Source organism: Phalangium opilio, unplaced genomic scaffold (assembly GCF_054372755.1).
Source record: "Phalangium opilio isolate 3A_F unplaced genomic scaffold, DU_Popi_V2 ptg000082l_1, whole genome shotgun sequence".
NCBI classification, from domain to species: domain Eukaryota; kingdom Metazoa; phylum Arthropoda; class Arachnida; order Opiliones; family Phalangiidae; genus Phalangium; species Phalangium opilio.
In genome coordinates this window covers 4197047-4215716 of record NW_028324189.1, presented here as the reverse complement: position 1 = coordinate 4215716, position 18670 = coordinate 4197047, and the positions used below count along the sequence as shown (strand labels likewise).

Sequence of the window (18670 nt, the reverse complement as noted above, 5' to 3'; positions counted from 1 at the left end):
TGACATGGTTCCAAATCATTCCTTCAAATATTACACAGATGGAAAAGTCCTCCGCGAAGAAAGGTACAGTACACTTCTTTGTAACTATCCTCCGCGAAGAAAGGTACATTTTTAACTACCGCAAACTACGTTAATTCAATCATTTTTGATATTCTAGATTCATTTTCCGAATAGCTTGCCCAATGAAATTTGCCATGTTTCCTTTTGATTCTCAACACTGCACTTTCAAAATCAGTTTGAGTAAGATAAGTTTTATCCTGAAAAATTTAATTATTACTTAGATTCATTTATTTTTAGTGGGTAATACCGATGACAAAGTTACTCTTCGTTGGGATACCAAGTTAGGAGCTGGAGGGATTGCCTTCCACGAAAAGATGCATCCCTTACAATTCCATATCTCTCATCCAACACTTGGTTCGCATATCGATGACTTTGGAGACGGAGGTGCAGTTTGCTTAAATTAAAACTGACTTAGGCCTATATTGCAAAATAGTTTTTCATATTTATTTTTATCACAGTTAAATACGCGGAATTGCGTGCTAGCATCTCATTCTACCGACGTTTGACCGGAAGTTTCCTAAATTTCTACATCCCAAGTACTTTGGTGGTGGTGTTATCCTGGATTTCTTTCTACATTGACGTGGATGCCGTACCAGCCAGGGTTACGTTAAGTGTAACGGCCCTTTTGACAATTAGTACACAAATGATTCAAGCAAGAGGTTCATTGCCACCAGTACAATACGTTACCTGCATGGATGTGTGGCTATTCTTTTGCTTGAGTTTGGTTTTCGCTTCCTTCATCGAGTACAGCATTGCATATTCAAACCGAAAGAAATCGGGACAAAACTCAAAGGAAAGCCTTAATCCACAAGTATATCTTTTTCTGTTGTTAAACGTGCTGAAGAAAGTACGGTGTGAACATGTATTTTATTTTATTTCAGCCCGACACGATGAAAGCTACAGACAACAATCAAACCGAAGCATGGCCTATAGAGAAGCAAAACTGCAAAAATTTGACTTCAAACACAACAGTAAAATTGGACAAAGCCTCTAGATGGATTTTTCCTCTGACGATGATAATATTTTGCGTTGTTTATTGGTCTTTCATTTTTTGCAACACCGAAATTAAGTTTACGTATGATTAGTAACCAAATGGCCTTAAAGGAAGCATATTTGTAAAATTAACAGAATTAAGAACATATCATATTTAGTTTCTTGGTCAATTTAGAGCGTTCTTATCTGGAACTATATAGTTATTTTGGATTTAGAGAAACAAATAAAAACATTTCCGGTCTAACTTTTATAGCATGTTGTATTGGGAAAAACACTTTCTAGGTCAACCGTTATCGATTAAACATTTTAAGTTATTTAGAAAAGCGAATAAGAAACCTTATGTGCTCAAGCTTTGTACTGCGTCAAAGAAAATTACTGCTTTGAATAACCCATTTTTAGTGGGACCGTTTAAATCCGCTCTTTGTTTAGTATAATAGAAATATAATGACTGTATTTTTGGCATAAAAATATCTTTTCGTGCACTTTGCAAAATTATTTCATAAACTTGACCAACCGTGAATATAATAGTCCAGAACGCTCTAAGCGCCTTTATACGAAGTCAGTTCTTGGATAACCAATGAGTAACCGACTCGTAGACTTACCACAAAACGAAACAGGATGAGAAGTGAAATGCGTATTATTGTTTTACTGTTCATTTGTTTCAGTTGTCAATCCGTCAAATCTCAATCAATGAATATTACGTAAGAGGAAATAACATTCCATAAACTCTAATTAGAGAAAAGTTTATGAAGATTTTTAAAATTACAGATTGGATCCGTTGCATGGTATTGATAATAATTCATTGGACAATTGTTACTTGAGGTCGGATCCAACCATTGTTTCAGGTAATTTCAGTAATTAAAAGTTATTAAAAATGATATAATTAATATAATTGATTAATCCTTTACTACAGTACGAAAAGTCCAAGAAGTATTTACCGGAATTCATGTCCTGGCCATAGATCAAATCAACGAAGGTCAAATGGTAAGTAAATTGCAAAATTTAATATATTTTACATGTCATGAGTAAATCGTACGACTATTTGAAGGACTTCCGGTTACATTGTTACTTTCAAGCTTCTTGGAACAATCCTAGACTGAACCTGACTATCTTAAATCATCATGGTTCCAAGGTAGTTATGCTCCCTCAAAAACTGACAAATTGTATGTGGAAACCCGACATTTACTTTCCCAACACGGTGGAAATTAAAACGTTTAGAGACATGGTTCCAAATCATTCCTTCAAATATTTCACGGATGGAAAAATCCTCCGCGAAGAAAGGTACAGTACACTTTTATAACTAGCGTTAAATCAAAATATGTTAATTAAATCTTTATTGATATTCTAGGTTCATTTTTCGAATTGCTTGTCCCATGAAATTTGAAATGTTTCCTTTTGATTCTCAGCACTGCACTTTCAAAATCAGTTTGAGTAAGATAAGTTAAATCATGCAAAATTTAATTATTATTCAAATTAATTTATTTAAAGTGGGTAATACCGATGACAAAGTTACTCTTCGTTGGGATACCAAGCTAGGAGCTGGAGGTATTGCCTTCCACGAACAGATGCATCCCTTACAGTTCTATATCTCTCACCCTACACTTGGCTCGCATATCGATGACTTTGGGAACGGAGGTGCAGCCAGCGTAAATTAAACGCAATTACAATGAAAAATTGTTTTTATTACTTAATTTTTCGACAGTTAAATACGCGGAATTGCGTGCAAGCATCTCATTCCACCGACGTTTGACCGGAAGTTTCCTAAATTTCTACATCCCAAGTACTTTGGTGGTGGTGCTATCCTGGATTTCTTTCTACATTGACGTGGATGCGGCACCAGCCAGGGTTACGTTAAGCGTAACGGCTCTTTTAACTATTAGTACGCAAATGATTCAAGCAAGAGATTCATTGCCACCAGTTCAATACATTACCTGCATGGATGTGTGGCTGTTCTTTTGCATGAGTTTGGTTTTCGCTTCCTTCATCGAGTACAGCATTGCCTATTCAAACCGGAAGCAATCGAGACAAACCTCAAAGAAAATCCTTATTCCAAAAGTATGTCTCTCTGTTGTTAAGTGTGTTGATGATAGTACTGTGTGAACTGGTATTTTATGGTATTTCAGCGTGGCACTTTGAAAGGTACTGACAACAATCAAACCGAAGCATGGCCTATTGAGAAGCAAAACTGCAAAAATTTGACTTCAAACACAACAGTAAAATTGGACAAAGTCTCTAGATGGATTTTTCCTCTGACGATGATAATATTTTGCGTTGTTTATTGGTCTTTCATTTTTTGCAACACCGAAATTAAGTTTACGTATGACTAGTAACCAAATGGCCTTAAGGGAAACGTGTTTGTAAATGACACAGAATTATATGCAACATATCATGATTAGTTTTGGTCAAATTAGAGCTTTCTTATTTGGAACTAGCTATGAAGGAATTAGAAAATCAAATAGAATTAAATTCTTTTGGGCCTAACTTTTATGGCATGTTGTATTCTGAAACCACAGCATCTAGGTCAACCAAAATCGATTAAACATTTCAAGTTATAAAAGCGAATAAAACTTAACGCGCGCAAACTCGAAAGACCTTAATTGTACTACTGAGAAAAATAATTAAGGGTTTGAATAACCCATTTTTATCGGACCGTTCAATTCTGCTCTTTGTAAGGAAAAATATAAATATCAAAACTGTATTTTTGGTCAAGAATAAATCTTTTCGTGCACTTTGCAACACTATTTCATACTTGGCTGACCGCGAATAGTAGTCCAGTACGCTTTAAACGCCTTTATACGAAGTCATTCCTAGGATAGCCAATGAGTAACTGACTCGTAGACCAAATACAATACGAAACAAGATGCACATCTCGGAAATTTCTATTTAAAATCTTTTTGGCCACCATGAGTTGCACACGACCTTTTCTTACAGGTTTTTTATTCTTTCTACACTATTGCAGTTATTCTTGTTCAGACTCATTTGATGTTACGTGAGTATTATAGCGCACAAAAAGCCTTCAACAGTCTCTATAATTTTTTCCATTCAGGATTGATTCCTCACGTGGAATCAACGACTTTTCTTTAGAAACCTGTTATTTGAGAACAGATCCCACAACGACAGGTAACGGTTATTCAATACAAAATTTTAAGCAATATCGTAAAACATTGGTTTCTTTTAGGGGTCGTGCAGCGTGTAAACGTCAGTGTTTTAGTGATGGACATTGATCAAATTAGTGAAAGCTTAATGGTAGATTTTATTCTAAAAATTTGACCTGTTTCTAAACCTGTCAATGTTGCGCAGAGCTTTCACTTGAACTGTTACTTTAATGCCTGGTGGAAAAATCATCGAATGAACATCACAGTTGTTAACCAAACTGGCGAAGTTGTACTATCAGCTAAACTTTCTAACTGCATGTGGAAACCAAGCTTTCGTTTTCCCAACACCGTTGACGTGAAAACTTTTATGGAGCCTGTTCCATATAAAGGATATAAATATCATGAATCTGAAGGCTATATCTACTATTTTCAAAGGTTATTAAAATATAAATCGTCAGGGGTAAAACGCGTAATTACCCCAATTATTTCTAGGTTCATTTTTCGTGTATCTTGTCCGATGCAGTTTGCCATGTTCCCATTCGATACCCAACATTGTCGATTCCTGATCGGAATAAGTATGAGATTTTTTCATTACCAAATTTATTTACTACGACTATATGTTTTGCAAATCATAGCGGTAAATTCCGACAACGAGGTCCTGCTAGATTGGAAAAAAGATAGCTACAACGGTATTACCAAAGGTATTACGTATGTCTACGAGATGCATCCGTTGCAATTTAGCATTTCTAAACCGACAATAGATTCAGTGACAGACGTTTTTTACAATAGTAAGGTCTCTTCGTCATAGCATGGTACTAATATTTATTTTCATTACTATTCTGATTGCTTTCCAATTTTTAGAATCTTACTCGTCATTGGTAGCGAATATCAATTTCTACCGACTGATAACTGGCAGCTTCCTCAATTATTACATTCCGAGTAGTTTGGTTGTGATTTTATCTTGGATATCATTCTACATTGATGTGGAAGCCGCTCCAGCCAGGGTCACACTAGGAGTAACGTCTGTTTTGACAATTAGCACTCAAATGATACAAGCCAGGAACTCGTTGCCGGCGGTTCAATACGTCACTTGCATGGACGTTTGGTTATTTTTCTGTCTCACTTTGGTTTTTGCCTCAATCATCGAATACAGTATCGTTTACTCTTACCAAAGTCAATGTAAAAAAAAGGCAACCGCTATTTCTAAACCAAGGGTAGGTTAAAAGATTGCGTTTTGTTTAAATTTTGACTAATTTATTGCCTTTAGAGAAACACAGTCAAAGTAATTGAGAATAAGAGAGCCGCTGGTTGGTCTTCAAACGACGAAACCGTACAAACCATTTCGAAATTAGCTTCAACTTCTGCAAACATGGACAGAATATCTCGATGGCTTTTCCCAATTGTCATGTTGATATTTAGTATTAGCTACTTTGCATTTGCTTATTGCAACACTGAAATTAAACTAGGATAATGAAGAACGCAGTTAAAAATATAATAACATTTAGGCAGAGACCTTTAATTTTTAAAGCTAAAATATTGCATGACGTTTTATTACTATTTGCAATAACTCACAGTCAATACAAAGTGCAAAAACAAACATATGTAAATATATTGCACCCAAATTTTAAATATGATATGAATTTTATGTTATCACATAAAAACAGGTATCGATCATGGTTTTTCTAAAAGTTTGCCAAGTACCTAGATCGATAAGGTTTTGTTTGCAATGCCATCTTAAGTGTGGAGTTTTATTATTATAATTAAGAGTTAAACTGTGGCATTATTTAAAGAAATTGCAAGACCTTATTAAACCACAAGTTTATTAAAAACTCCTTAATGTGTATGTGTTATAGTCTGTTAAATTATACTAGAGAAATCAATACTTTTATAAAATGAACAAAATGCAAAATATCGTGTTTGGACTTAAAATAATAAACCGCATTGCGCTAAGTGTAAATTTAGAAACATGAAATTGCACTAAAAAGCTGTAAATAATTCTATTAAAGTTTCGGTGCTACAAAAGTCTTCTACGTCTTATAGATTAAACTAAACGCTCGATGTTTAATTAAAGTCAAGATTGGGAGGTATTTCAACCTTTATTTTACTTTGTTTTGGTCAAAACGCAAGGTTGTTTTGTCGGGTCGATAAAGTTAATCATATCAACGGTCTGAAAAATACTACGAAACTTCATTAATGCGAACCAAAATTAATCTAAAAGTACCGACTTTAGCGCAACAGTGAGTTCACGAGAAAAAGAGTGAAAGTAAACACTTGTGGAACTTCATTTTCTTGGACAGTACAAAATTTACGTCAAACCGGTATCTGATCAATTAAACCTGTCATATTTCCTAATCGAAGTGAGTATAACCGTTGAACTATGTCAAGCTCCTTCGTTTGGTTGCCTAACTTCCTTTAATATTTATAATGTTATTCCTCGATTTTCAAAAAAACACAATTTATGGCCTAACAACGAGAATAACCCTTACATACGTAACATGTGTTAGTTTCCACAGATAAACCTGCCTCCTAGACTGGAAGGTCGATTATAGTAAAGGTTTTCATGTTATATCGGTTTAGTTTCGACAATGCACGGTTTAACTTTGCATACTCCTCGTGCCATTTAATTTTGCTTGTTGAATCGACCAAGGAACCATGGTATGAAATAACTTTATTTGGGATACTTAATGTTAATTCTTTCAAGTCAAAGACAAGTGAAACGCATGGTTTTGCAGTTGGTTTAGAAAATACATAGTTTATTCGCGTTCAAGTCAAGGAAATAAGCAATTATGTATTTACTCAGAGTGGGTCATGCATTAGCTTTTATTCTTTCTCAGAATTTAAAAAAGATTTTAACATTAGTAAATGTACATTATTCTGCATACCTCATGTGAAGTTATGTTAAATATGTGCCTGCGTGCAAGATTAAGAAGTTAGTTGAAATAAGCTGTGCTTGTTTCTTGCTTTGAGAGTGGACCGTACATTTAATATGCCAAACCAAGCTCAAATGTCAATATTGGTCTGCTTCTACTAAATAAAGAAAGCGATTGAAATGAGGTATTTTCCTTTCTATTTGCGCTTCTATATTCCTTAAGCGTAACTATAGGTCTCACGCTATTTTACTGGAGGGAAATTGAGTAAATCCATGCCAGTTTTTGGTGAACAGTACAGCGATAATGTTGTGGATATTAGTCCTCTTTATTTGGAGTCCAGTTCAAGCGTTTAACATAACGTATATTATTTTTTAATTTTCAACTAAGTTAAGAATGTTTAAAATCTTCATTGATGACATCTTTCAGTTTAGATGAATCTCGTGAACTCGAAGCTCAAGATTTGAAAAGTTGTTGCTTAAAATCGAACCCAACTCTTTCGGGTAGTTCTCAAATCAATAATGTTAAAACAATTCCTATTATCAACATATGTCAACGCCTAATTCCAGGATCAATACAAGATATTTATATCGGCATTATGGTTTTAGATATTGATCAAATTAGAGAAGATTCTATGGTAACTTTTAGTATGAAACAATTATAAAAACCAAGTGTAATTGCTTTATTTCTAACAAATCAAAAAGGACTTTCGCTTGCATTGTTACCTCTACACCTCATGGACCAATCAACGAATGAACATAACAGTTGTTAATCAAGCTTATCCAATTACACTACCAACAGTTCTGTCAGACTGCATGTGGAAACCCGACATTATATTCCCAAACAGCTTGGAGATAATAACATTCGAATCAACAGTTGTCAATCGTGGTTTCAAGTACTTTGAAAATGGGAAGATATTACTTACTGAAAGGTTTGTTTTTAAAACGTTTTTTTTAGTAATCTTAAGTGATCATTATTTAAACCTCTTTAAAGGTTCATCTTTAGAATATCCTGTCCCATGCATTTTGCACTCTTCCCATTGGACACCCAACGCTGTTCATTTAATATAGGACTAAGTATGCTTCGGTTACACACTTTATTCAACAGAATACTTAATTATAATCTATTTTAATTTAGTGTTAAATCCAGACCACAAAGCGCTTTTACATTGGAATGAAAACTACGGTGACGGTGGAATTGGTTACGTTTACGAAATGCAACCGTTGCAGTTTCGAATCTCCAAACCAAAGATGGAAAAAATAACTGGAGTATGGTTAAGTGGTCAGTATGAAATTAAGCTATCATGATATTTAACATTAATGCGAAGATACGTTAATTCAACAGGGAACTACACGGAATTGAGAGGAATCGTAACTTTCTATCGTCGCTTAACAAGTAGTTTTCTTAACTATTATATTCCAAGCACTTTAGTCGTTATTCTATCTTGGATATCATTTTATATTGATGTTGAATCAGCTCCAGCAAGAGTCACTTTAGGAGTAACGGCTCTTTTAACTATTAGTACTCAAATGATTCAAGCAAGAGGTTCATTGCCGCCGGTACAATACATTACCAGCATGGATGTCTGGTTATTCTTTTGTCTAAGTTTGGTGTTTGGCTCCTTTGTGGAGTTTAGTATCGCGTACGCGTGCCGTCAAAAGTGTAAGAATAAGATTCAGTCGAAACCAAGCTCTCCCGTATCTACGATGGTAAGTTTTAAACGTCTCAAGTTAATTTTAAACGTGACTAAAGTGTGACTTTAGGATAACGTCGTTCGGGAAAACAAGGGCTCAAAACGTGCCTCCATCTCGCCAATTGATCAACTTAAGAATAATAAGAATTTTACTGCCAGCACTCCGGAAAAATTGGACAAAATAAGTCGGTGGCTTTTCCCTCTAACACTGTTAATATTTTGTATTGTATACTGGTCTTACCTTTATTGTAAAACCGAAAATAAGCCAATGTAATGCAACTATTTTCTACTCTGTATCAATATCTTCGCTAACCCCGTTAATTAACTAATGGTTTTGTGAAATAATTTATTTTGAAACTCACGTGTACGGTGTAATGTTACGCTTTTTTCCACTTACATGAATTATAACATTAATCTTTCGTGTTACCACAAGTTCATAAGATACGTTCCATAAGTTTGTCACGGGTTACAAACTGGAGCTTGTCATGAAGTGACGCAGGTCATAGATTCGAGGTAAAGATCGAGATGCCTGGTGAGGCGCTGTCAAAGGCTTAATACAGAGTGAATAGGAATATGGACTGCAAACCCGAGTGTAGTCAATTCTCGCTTGTCTTTCTCAAACTAGCTCTCAGCATTACGAAGCATAGGTAGTGTCATACTTATGGAACATATCTTATAAACTTATAATTATACTCAGTAGTACATCAACAATTATTTTCTTATCACGGAGAAGTTTGCCATAGTGGACCAAATCTTTTGATTAATACTGTTGGGTTATATTATAGCCTACTTACTGCATAAAATTTTTGGAAAAATTTATATTGCGTGTTGGCGAGGAGAACAATTTTGCGTGATTAAAATTTTATGACTAAAGCCAATTTATTTTATTTTTCGAGTTCTTACAACATGCATTTACGAGAATATTTAGACTCAATACTACTATACAGTCTTTCCGAACTGGACTTGTTTTCTGTGTACATTAGAAAATCGAAATCATATTCACTTTTTGCGACGCGTGATTCCGGAATAAAACCTTTTTTATACATTATTGTACCGGTATACTAGTTGATGTTTAGTCGACGACATAGCAGCGCCGTTATATTTCTAGTTATTGATAAATGCATTACTCAATATATTTCAAGTTTATTTTTATACTCTGCGTATATTTTTCGTCATACTCGGAAGCTCTTAATATTACGTATAAATAATTATATTATTGTCAATTTTAAAATGTTTAATTATGTACTTAACTTTTCAGACTGGATGGAGAAAATGATATTGAAGAGATTGATTTAAAAAGTTGTTTTTCAAAATCGAACCCTACTTTCTCAGGTTTGTTCTTAAACCGGGTATGGTAATGTTATTATTACTAATGACAATTACAGGATCAGTTCAAGATGTGTACATTGGTGTATTGATAGTCAACATTGATCAAATTCGGGAGGATTCTATGGTAATGGTAGTATTAAATAAACACACAAAGAAGGCACTGTTTATCGTTTTATTTAAATTATTATGTAGGAATTTCGATTGCATTGCTATTTGTATACGAAATGGACTAATCGTCGATTAAACATCACCGTTGTAAATCGGGCATTTCCAGTTGAACTTCCGGAAAAATTGACTGACTGTATGTGGAAACCTGATGTCTACTTTCCTAACTCGTTGGACATAAAGACTTTCGACGCTGTTGTTCCAAATAAAGGTCACAAATTGACGGAAACCGGCGAAATACTTCGCTTTGAAAGGTAATTATGTAACTTTTTCTAACCCTATATGAAAAATCCCTGATAATCTTACTCTAGATTCATGTTTCGTATATCATGTCCGATGCAATTTTCTCTGTACCCATTCGATTCACAACACTGCTCCATAAGCATTGGCTTAAGTACAAATTCTTATTTGTAACTTCGAAGCGAGTATTTGCATTGTTTTATTTATTTTACTTCAGTGAGAAATACCGATAGAAAAGTTCTTCTGCATTGGGATGAAAGCATTGGAAACCATGGCTTGGGACTTTACTACGAAATGAAGCCATTACAGTTTCGAATCTCAAAACCGGAAGCGGATTACCATACTGAAGAGTGGGTTACTGGTAAGTAAGATTACAAATACTCAACTACGTATGGAAATTATTAGTGTTATGGAACCTTTTAAATAGAGAGTACCATAAGTTTGACACTTCTAAACTTCGTAATGCTAGAGACTTACATAGAGCTAGTTCGAGAACGGCAAGCGAGAATTGACTACACTTGGTTAATTTTGCAGTCCATCTTCCTATTTAGTATGTACTAAGCCTTTGACAGCGCCTCACCAGGCGTCGCTTTACGAGAATATATGTCGTTTCACCTACGTCACTTCATGACAAGCTCTCAATAACCCGTTACAAACTCATGGAACATCTTATGAACTTAAGAGATTAATTACCAAGCCACTTTCTTTTGCAGGAAACTATACCGTACTACGAGGAAATATCACCTTTCATAGACTCCTAACCGGAAGTTTCCTCAACTTTTACATGCCGAGTAGTTTGGTGGTAGTTCTATCATGGATATCTTTTTACATTGATGTTGAAGCCGCTCCTGCAAGAGTTACGCTAAGCGTTACTGCTCTTTTAACCATGAGCACTCAAATGATTCAATCCAGGACCGGTTTACCACCAGTTCAGTACATAACAAGCATGGATGTTTGGATGTTTTTCTGTCTCAGCTTGATATTTGCGGCCATCATGGAGTTCAGTATCGCTTACTCTTTGAGGCTGCGGTTAAAGAAAAATACACTTTTAAGTCATAAACCACAAGTAAATGACCATTTTTGACATGTTAAACACTGGATTAGAATTGAATTAAAATTTTGTTCTTCTTGATAGCAGATTGAGGTAAGTACTGTTCCGGAAAAGAAGTCGGCAAGTTGGAGAGTCGAACCGGAAGTTAAAAAAGAATTAAAGGACGGTGGTAAAAGTACATGTCAGAGCGTCAAAAATAATCCTGAAAAGTTGGATTTAATATCTCGCAAGGTTTTCCCATTGTTTATGATCTGCTTCACCGTCATTTATTTTGCCATTCTTTTGGCAAAAACGGAAATAACTCTGTCTTAATTATTCAAAACTTAAAATAGAGAAAAAATATGACACTTCCCCATAATTTAATATAAAATTTTGCGTCATCACTAATAACAATTTTCTCAGCACTCACTGTGTTGCAACGACAAAAAAAAACTTGCACTTCATATTATTAACGTCTGGTAAAAACAATCGAAGTGAATTAAAGTCACCGCGCATGTCTATACTTCTACATTTCATGATCACCACGTTGTCATTTTTCAAGATGTATGACCTTGCGTGCGGTTGTGGTGTCGCGTTGTTGAACCTTAAACTGAAGTGGTTAGGCATCGGATCGTTTCGTCACCACAGATTTTGACTCATCTAAAGGCAAGTTTAATTAATTATTTCTTCGGTCCGTTCTTTATTTCGCGCTTTAATTATTACAATCTATCTGAATATGTCAAATTAGTAAAATGAAAAGGCCCCTAAAATGTTGTAAATTTTAAAATTATGGTCAACGAGGGGATAGGCCTACTAACAGCTTTTGAAAAATCATAACTGGTACGAAAACATCCTCCAAAATCGACGTGAAGATAAGCAGACAACGGAAATGCCGCCATTAACGATTATTTTAAAAAAGTGGTATAATTGAATAGAATTGTTTGACAAAATACGATTTAATTAAAATTCTCATTTACACTGATATTGTTCAACGACCTTTAAAGTTTTGACGTAAATTAATTTCACTTGATGGCTGATAATTAGTCTAGAGTTTTGTCATATCCTTCACATTTAAATAAAAGAGTTAAATCATATTGGTTTTAGTGAAGCTCGAACTCTATACCCTGCTTTGATCCTTTCCTTGAAACATCTGAAAATCTTCAATCTTACTGATTCGGCAATACTTCCAAGTAATCTATAAATGAAAACCATTTCTTAAACTTCGCAATTATAATCTGGATATGCCAATTACTTGCCTCTGTCCTCCATCATGGGTGGATCAGTACTCTTGCTATCCACGTGTTCCCTGGAGTTACTCGATGGGGCTGAACTTTTGGACTTCCCGCATTCGTCTGAGTTAACTGAGTGGTTTCCCTTGTTGGCAAAAGACGGCGATAGTGTTGATGGCCTCTTCCGAGCGAAAGGAGAGCTCTTTGAGAATGAAAACTCTTCGTCGGCCGAGTCGCAAGAACGGTCAAAGACAGGCACTATATAGTTGAGGTCTTCGTCGGGAGAAGTCCTCTTGGTCGCTGGTTCCCCTCCACAAATTCGAACGGAGGAAGCTGATGGAACGTTGAAACGTGACGTAAGAAGCGAAGGCGTGGCTGGTGCCGAACGACCTTAGAATCAAACGAAAGTTTGCGTAAATATTTGATATCAAAGAAAACGAGAAACCGCCGTAGGGGAAATAAATTAACTCCCATAAGACCCAAAAATAGAACGCGTATTTTGTTTCAACTACATGATACACCCGCACGAGCTTCATGGCTTATTTTTCCACTTAAAGGGGTGTAAAAACATCTACTCCGTATCAATAATTCATGAATGAATATACTTCTAAAGTACAAACCCTCTGGGTGCAATGAATTTGTAATTTGATGATACAAGCTCTAACAGAATTCTAGTAAATTTAGGTATATCATTTACATTTAAAACCATCCTTACAAGGGGTGTTAACTTTGCTCCCTCTATTATTGAAGGCCGTTGTTGGGCAGCACCTACTGATGTCCGTCTTACAGTGACGGTGAGCAACGTTTGGTGTAAGATAAGTAGCCGTAGATAGAGAAACCCTTTTGGATGACCAGTACGAAACCATGCGTCTAATTTCTTGTATTATTTCTTGACCCTGTTGGGTTCTAAATTGGAATGTCCCTTCACCCGTGGAACATCTCCTGTAACGATTCAAAAACCTGAGGGTTTATACGGGTTAGGTTAACTTATTCGATTATGAATCGTACCTCCCAACTTCCAAGGTGATTAGGGTCGTTCGGACGCGGTTTCCGCTTCCCCTAGCTAGGGATTCGTGTTTGTACTGTCTGATACCGGCCACTGGCCAATAGAGTAAGCAGTCCGCGTCTCCGGCTTTAGCTACTCCTATACCATGATTAAAAATAACTAGTTGGGCATCATCTCGGAGTCCCGAGCGCTCAGAATCCTCGGTGGAATGTACCATGACTGGAAAACGTTCCCGGATCACTTGGCCAGTCAGTGATCCTCCAAGAAGGGCTGAAAAAGATATTTTACTTAATCTGTTACTGAAAACCCGGAACCCTTTTCGCATAAACTCTTGCACAAAAAACCCATTAAATTTTCTTTCAGCGTACTTGCAACATATTAATACTTCAACCCTTTTAAAAAGCAACTTCCGCCTGTCTTACTTTGAGAACAACAAAAAATAGGAATCTTATTATTATTTGATATTAGATATCTTTCGTTTTCTCGCAAAAAGAGAAAAGACTTCCATTTTGCATTAAAAAAACCCTGCTACATTAAAGGAGAGAGCAAGCTGAAACCATTTATATTCTTAGAACTACTTAGAAATTTTCCCGCTTCTTTTGTAATGGAATATCGACCCAAACATCGTTGTTTTAAATGTAAAGTGCTTAAATTCGGAGCTTCACTAAAGTCTTCAGAAATTAGTGAGTCTGTTTCAGACCATACAAAAAATTTTAAATAAAATTTTGAATTTCAAATTCTAATCTGGGACCCAGGACAGGGTAAGAATATTTTAGTTGGGATATGGGGTTTACCTTCTCCAGTCAACTCTCCATCTTCCAAAGAATATAGTCCAGTATCGAAGGACGAATCGCAAATTGGAAACCCGGGATCTTGAGAAAACATCTCGTTGCAACAATGTCCAAGATGATTACATCCTCCCAGCTCGGATGACTTGTAGTTCAATCTCCAGGAATGTTCGCCTCCTTTTCTTGCCATCAAACCTAGTGCCAGTATCCAGGAACGTGCGCTCAACTCGTCATCCACGGCTAAGAGCAAAGGTGAACGACCTTGACACACAACCAATAGGGCGTAAGGATGACGGCTCGAATCACCACTGAATCCTATATGAACGGCGTGTGATAGGTCGATGCTAACTTGGGGTACACCGTGACAGTGACTGGTGCAAACTGACTCGTGCGTGGCGAACATCTCTAGTAATGGACCGCTTTCTCTTGTTTCGTCTCGAAGGACAATGAAGCGACGATGCCAAGCCTTAAGAAAACCAATTGACATTATATAACGTTACACTTAAGCCTAAGAGACGACACTAATATTGTTTTCCTTTCTCCGAGATTTAGAGTTGTAAATTGCAAAGCCTATAAATCCTAAGCTGATATCCTAAGTACCTCATTGTTGTTCTCAAAATAATTGGGCTCTCTAAAAGAAATCTCTAATTAGAGGGGGTCTCCAAGGACGCTGCTCTGTTACTGGATACTTTTCAATTGTGAACGGCGTATTATCTTTAGTCCCTTAAGCTTATTGGTAACTAAAGTAATTGTTATATAAAGCTTTTTTAAATTAGTTTCAAAGGGCTTTATTTTGTTCCCCCATTTTGAATCAGATGCTAAGGAAGGGTGAATATATTTAACCATTAACTCGTATCAAAATTCGTGATGGTACTTGGGTTTTCCTGGAAGACCTTTATTGAACTTTAAATATACAGTTCTTCAAAGAATTTTGTTGGGTGGAATTGGGTAAAAGAGAGAATGCAGGTTGAATCGACTTTTTGTCTGCGCATTTCCTTTCTTTTGTAGTAAATCCATATTATATTTATACTTTCAGATTCTGATATGCCTCTAGACTCGTGGGTTTTAGAATTGATTAAAGATACGGATGAGAGATGGAACCCATTGCTTCCGGAAAATTTGGTCTACATTTCTCATCGGTGGGTAAGTTTAATTTCGTTAATATTAATCAATCGCTGCAGGGGTTTATCTGATCATACTTTGGCGATTTTGTTGAGAAAATTGATAAATTTTGTTTTACATCATTTACAAACTGTTCAAGCAAAATTCAATACGTCAGTTTAAACCTTTGAATAGATGATATATAGTTTCTTGTCACCAATTTATGGTAAACAAATATGAGTTTAAAAGTTGTTTTGTTGATCGTTCTCTAGTCGAGACAAAATGATGTATATTTATTATGAAAAATATCGCGTGCAATATACTATTGATCAATTAGATACAGTACATATAGTAAAACTTTGTCCTCCAAATAGAAGATTGTCAATCTATCACCACCCATTAAGTAAACGAAAGTTGGACAAAAGACAATGTTTTTCTTTGGAAATGGCGATTAAACGGTTGACTTTCTTCTCAGTACTACATCTAACCCTATCTTAAGGAATATATTCAGCCCTTCCATGAAGTTTGAAATATTCTATGGCAGTTTCAGCTTCGCATAAGAAGAGTAAACTATAGAAGGAACACAGGAAATTCTTATCTTGAAATGATTCAAGATCCTCCTGCATCTCTAAGAATATAATGGCGGTATAATAGGTATTTTCTGTGTTGCTTCTATTTTATTCTAATATGACCTTATCAACCCTTGTACCTTGGTAAAATGACCCTGACAGCTTTCTTTTGTCTGCTAAATTTCTCTGGTGACTTTTTAAGGTCACCCTAACGTTGCCTGCTTATTTAGTATTGCATTTCATTGGTCTATTGACGTGACTGAGGCCATACAGATGGTTTTTTTTTTGCGCAATTTATCAATTTAGAAGTCTTCTTTCAATGGAATTCAGCTTCGGTTTCGTACCTATTACTGTTAAGGTTCTTAATGAAGAAACCGTTAATGAAAAAAAAACTTTGCGAAGCCCGAGAAGAGCTTTAATAAGTTGACGCGTTATTATAAAGCGCCATATTCTTGAGAGAATTTTATAAATTCTACATTTTATATCCTTAAACGTTTATTGCAAACTCTATCGGTTGTCAAAAGTAATATACTTTACCTTGAGTCTGCTCCAATAAGGTCTGGGTGGACGTTTCACGTACAAGTAACCTTGTTTGACAATGTCATTTCCCAAAGTACAAGGACATTGCCTGGATTTTGCCATCCTTCAAATGTCCATTATTTAATAGCTTTATAAGACACTGTTGTTCGTTTTCGATGTTGACAGACTATCCTGATTTAGTTTGCCAACATAACGCTAGCTAAATGCAAATCGATTGGATCAGGGGATTTTTTGACGTCATATCATAATGTCGTTCTTTTCCTTAAACATCAAACTGCTAAGCTGTTTTGACAAACTTTGTTTCCAATACAAAATGCCATTGAAAAAACATTAAAACTGCGATACTGCACCACGCGATTTGAAGTTTAGAAATGTGTCACGAGATATTTATAGATTTTTGGATAAATTTAGTTAAATTAAAACGAAAACTGGTACTGTTTTGCAAATCCAATATTTGGACTTGATAATATTAACATGACAATGGGCGGTTTGTTTTGGTTAAAAGTTACAGTGCAAAAGTTGAATCCTAATTGTGTGCAGGCTTCAAACTACTCCGAATTAGATATATTATGTAAAGCTGCAAAAGCAAAACCTTCCGTCCAAATCAAACTGAGGTACTTTTTTTTACGGTTTTGAATTTTTGATACGTTGTAGATGAAGTTCTTTTTCTCAACTTCGAAACCGACTTCCGCACTTCATTGGCATTTATTTATTTATTCCTAAAATGTAACTCTGCAAACGTACCACGAAACCAACCGTTCGTTACATATTTGATTTGCGAGTAGATGTCAACACAGGGGAAAACCTAATTGAATTTGAGTGCCTTCATTGAACATGCACCGAAGCTTTTTTTGGGGGGATTTTAGACTAAAAGGGGTCCCGCGAAAGGTCGGATGTACTTGATACGTTGAGCCTAGGAAATCCAAAAATCCACTCTCGCCAGAAGAACGTGCTTATCCTAGAGTTTCTGAGTAGAGAGTGAGGATCGGAATCAGGCAGACAAGGAACGTTTTCCCAAAGAGGAAAATTTTGATCGATATAAACTGCATGGTCAAGTTGAGGAGCTTCACTCCTGCGTAGTTCGTACCACTTTGAGACTTCATCTCCGGTTAAGTTATAAGCTCCTATATTCTGAATTAAGCTTAACACGACACTGCAATTGGGATGAAACAGAGTTCTGGATGTTTTGACCAGTAAATCGGAAGAAGGTTGAGAAAATACGATGCAAGACTGAGATGCTGCTCTAAATTAAAATCACAGGCCGGCTATTTTAAGAAACCAGTCTATATGGCTTGCGGAGGTTTGGGGTTTGGTCAGAGTACGTAAACATTGGAAGATCTCTCTCCAAGGGGATAGTGTTGTTTTTCTGTTTTTTTCCGATTTTACCAGAATATATTTACATTTTATGAAAGAAAGAAGTTAACACCATGGTTTGAACGCGAATTATATTAAATTTCCAAATTGAAATCCAAGGGTTTGAAATATTTTTCTTTTTGAACGTCCAGGGAAACGTTTGTTTTTAGGACTGTGTTATGTGTTCTGTATATGTTTATAAGATATGTTACATAAGTTTGTCACTGGTTAATGAGAGCTTGTCATGAAGTGACGATGTAGGTCATAGATTCTCGTCTAGTGACGCCTGGTGAGGCGCTGTCAAAGGCTTAGTACAGACTTAATAGAAAGATGGGCTGCAAAATTAACCATGTGTAGTCAATTCTCTTGTCGTTCTCGAACTAACTCTAAGTTAGTCTCTAGCATTAGGAAGTGTCATACTTATGGAACATATATCATAAACTTATGGTTGTTTGAGATTCGTACAATATGGGCGGTATAATTTAATCATTTGAATTCAAGCCTTTTTGTAAATCGAAAGGGTATTTTGGGAAAATATTCAACTTTTTAGAAGGATATCGTGGTCACCTTGGGTTATTGGGTCAAGCACATTTACTTGTTTTGACCAATCCA

General features: G+C 35.8%; 3 protein-coding genes and 1 long non-coding RNA gene across 7 annotated transcripts; 3 read left to right on the top strand and 1 right to left on the bottom strand.

Moving 5' to 3' along the window:
* The first annotated feature begins 1671 nt into the window (after positions 1–1671).
* LOC149651036 (uncharacterized) lies at positions 1672–9509 on the top strand. The gene is made up of 19 exons (XM_089847194.1): positions 1672–1754; positions 1822–1898; positions 1967–2037; positions 2102–2334; positions 2402–2484; positions 2542–2688; positions 2756–3108; positions 4354–4583; positions 4641–4723; positions 4784–4936; positions 5010–5362; positions 5416–5555; positions 7445–7652; positions 7720–7946; positions 8009–8091; positions 8153–8296; positions 8360–8724; positions 8779–8918; positions 9494–9509. The coding sequence occupies exons 1-19, from the start codon at positions 1672–1674 to the stop codon at positions 9507–9509; spliced, it is 3189 nt and encodes a 1062-aa protein (XP_089703320.1).
* Positions 9510–9946: 437 nt separating this feature from the next.
* Positions 9947–12451, top strand: LOC149651035 (glycine receptor subunit alpha-2-like). Of its 3 annotated transcripts, XM_089847797.1 has the most exons (7): positions 9947–10040; positions 10094–10161; positions 10230–10456; positions 10514–10596; positions 10660–10803; positions 11156–11508; positions 11578–12451. In XM_089847797.1, exons 2-7 carry the CDS (start codon positions 10159–10161, stop codon positions 11803–11805), a joined length of 1038 nt encoding a protein of 345 aa, XP_089703923.1. In that variant the 5' UTR covers positions 9947–10040; positions 10094–10158; the 3' UTR covers positions 11806–12451. The 3 variants fall into 3 exon arrangements, with proteins under 3 accessions (XP_089703923.1, XP_089703922.1, XP_089703921.1); XM_089847796.1 differs by having other exon boundaries at positions 9987–10161; positions 11581–12451; XM_089847795.1 differs by having other exon boundaries at positions 9987–10161.
* LOC149651033 (uncharacterized) lies at positions 12051–18588 on the bottom strand. Of its 2 annotated transcripts, XM_089847793.1 has the most exons (7): positions 16703–18588; positions 14502–14961; positions 13710–13977; positions 13399–13661; positions 12729–13091; positions 12596–12667; positions 12077–12132 (listed from the first exon to the last, which is right to left on the bottom strand). In XM_089847793.1, exons 1-6 carry the CDS (start codon positions 16805–16807, stop codon positions 12639–12641), a joined length of 1488 nt encoding a protein of 495 aa, XP_089703919.1. In that variant the 5' UTR covers positions 16808–18588; the 3' UTR covers positions 12077–12132; positions 12596–12638. The 2 variants fall into 2 exon arrangements, with proteins under 2 accessions (XP_089703920.1, XP_089703919.1); XM_089847794.1 differs by having other exon boundaries at positions 12051–12667; positions 13399–13643.
* Positions 13085–14673, top strand: LOC149651034 (uncharacterized). Its single transcript, XR_016371034.1, has 3 exons — positions 13085–13385; positions 13452–14468; positions 14532–14673. It is a non-coding gene; the product is annotated as an uncharacterized LOC149651034 (long non-coding RNA).
* Positions 18589–18670: the final 82 nt, after the last annotated feature.

Coding starts and splice junctions, on each gene's coding strand:
- LOC149651036 (XM_089847194.1), top strand. CDS start 1,672: ATGAGAAGTGAAATGCGTATTATTGTTTTACTGTTCATTTGTTTCAGT. Junction 5,556..7,444: donor TGGCTTTTCCCAATTGTCAT/GTTGATATTTAG, acceptor GACATCTTTCAG/TTTAGATGAATCTCGTGAAC. Junction 7,947..8,008: donor AAGATATTACTTACTGAAAG/GTTTGTTTTTAA, acceptor ACCTCTTTAAAG/GTTCATCTTTAGAATATCCT.
- LOC149651035 (XM_089847795.1), top strand. CDS start 10,060: ATGGTAATGTTATTATTACTAATGACAATTACAGGATCAGTTCAAGAT. Junction 10,457..10,513: donor GAAATACTTCGCTTTGAAAG/GTAATTATGTAA, acceptor ATCTTACTCTAG/ATTCATGTTTCGTATATCAT. Junction 10,597..10,659: donor CTCCATAAGCATTGGCTTAA/GTACAAATTCTT, acceptor ATTTTACTTCAG/TGAGAAATACCGATAGAAAA.
- LOC149651033 (XM_089847793.1), bottom strand. CDS start 16,807: ATGGCAAAATCCAGGCAATGTCCTTGTACTTTGGGAAATGACATTGTC. Junction 14,962..16,702: donor CTTATTGGAGCAGACTCAAG/GTAAAGTATATT, acceptor GGTTTTCTTAAG/GCTTGGCATCGTCGCTTCAT. Junction 12,668..12,728: donor ACCCATGATGGAGGACAGAG/GCAAGTAATTGG, acceptor TTTCATTTATAG/ATTACTTGGAAGTATTGCCG.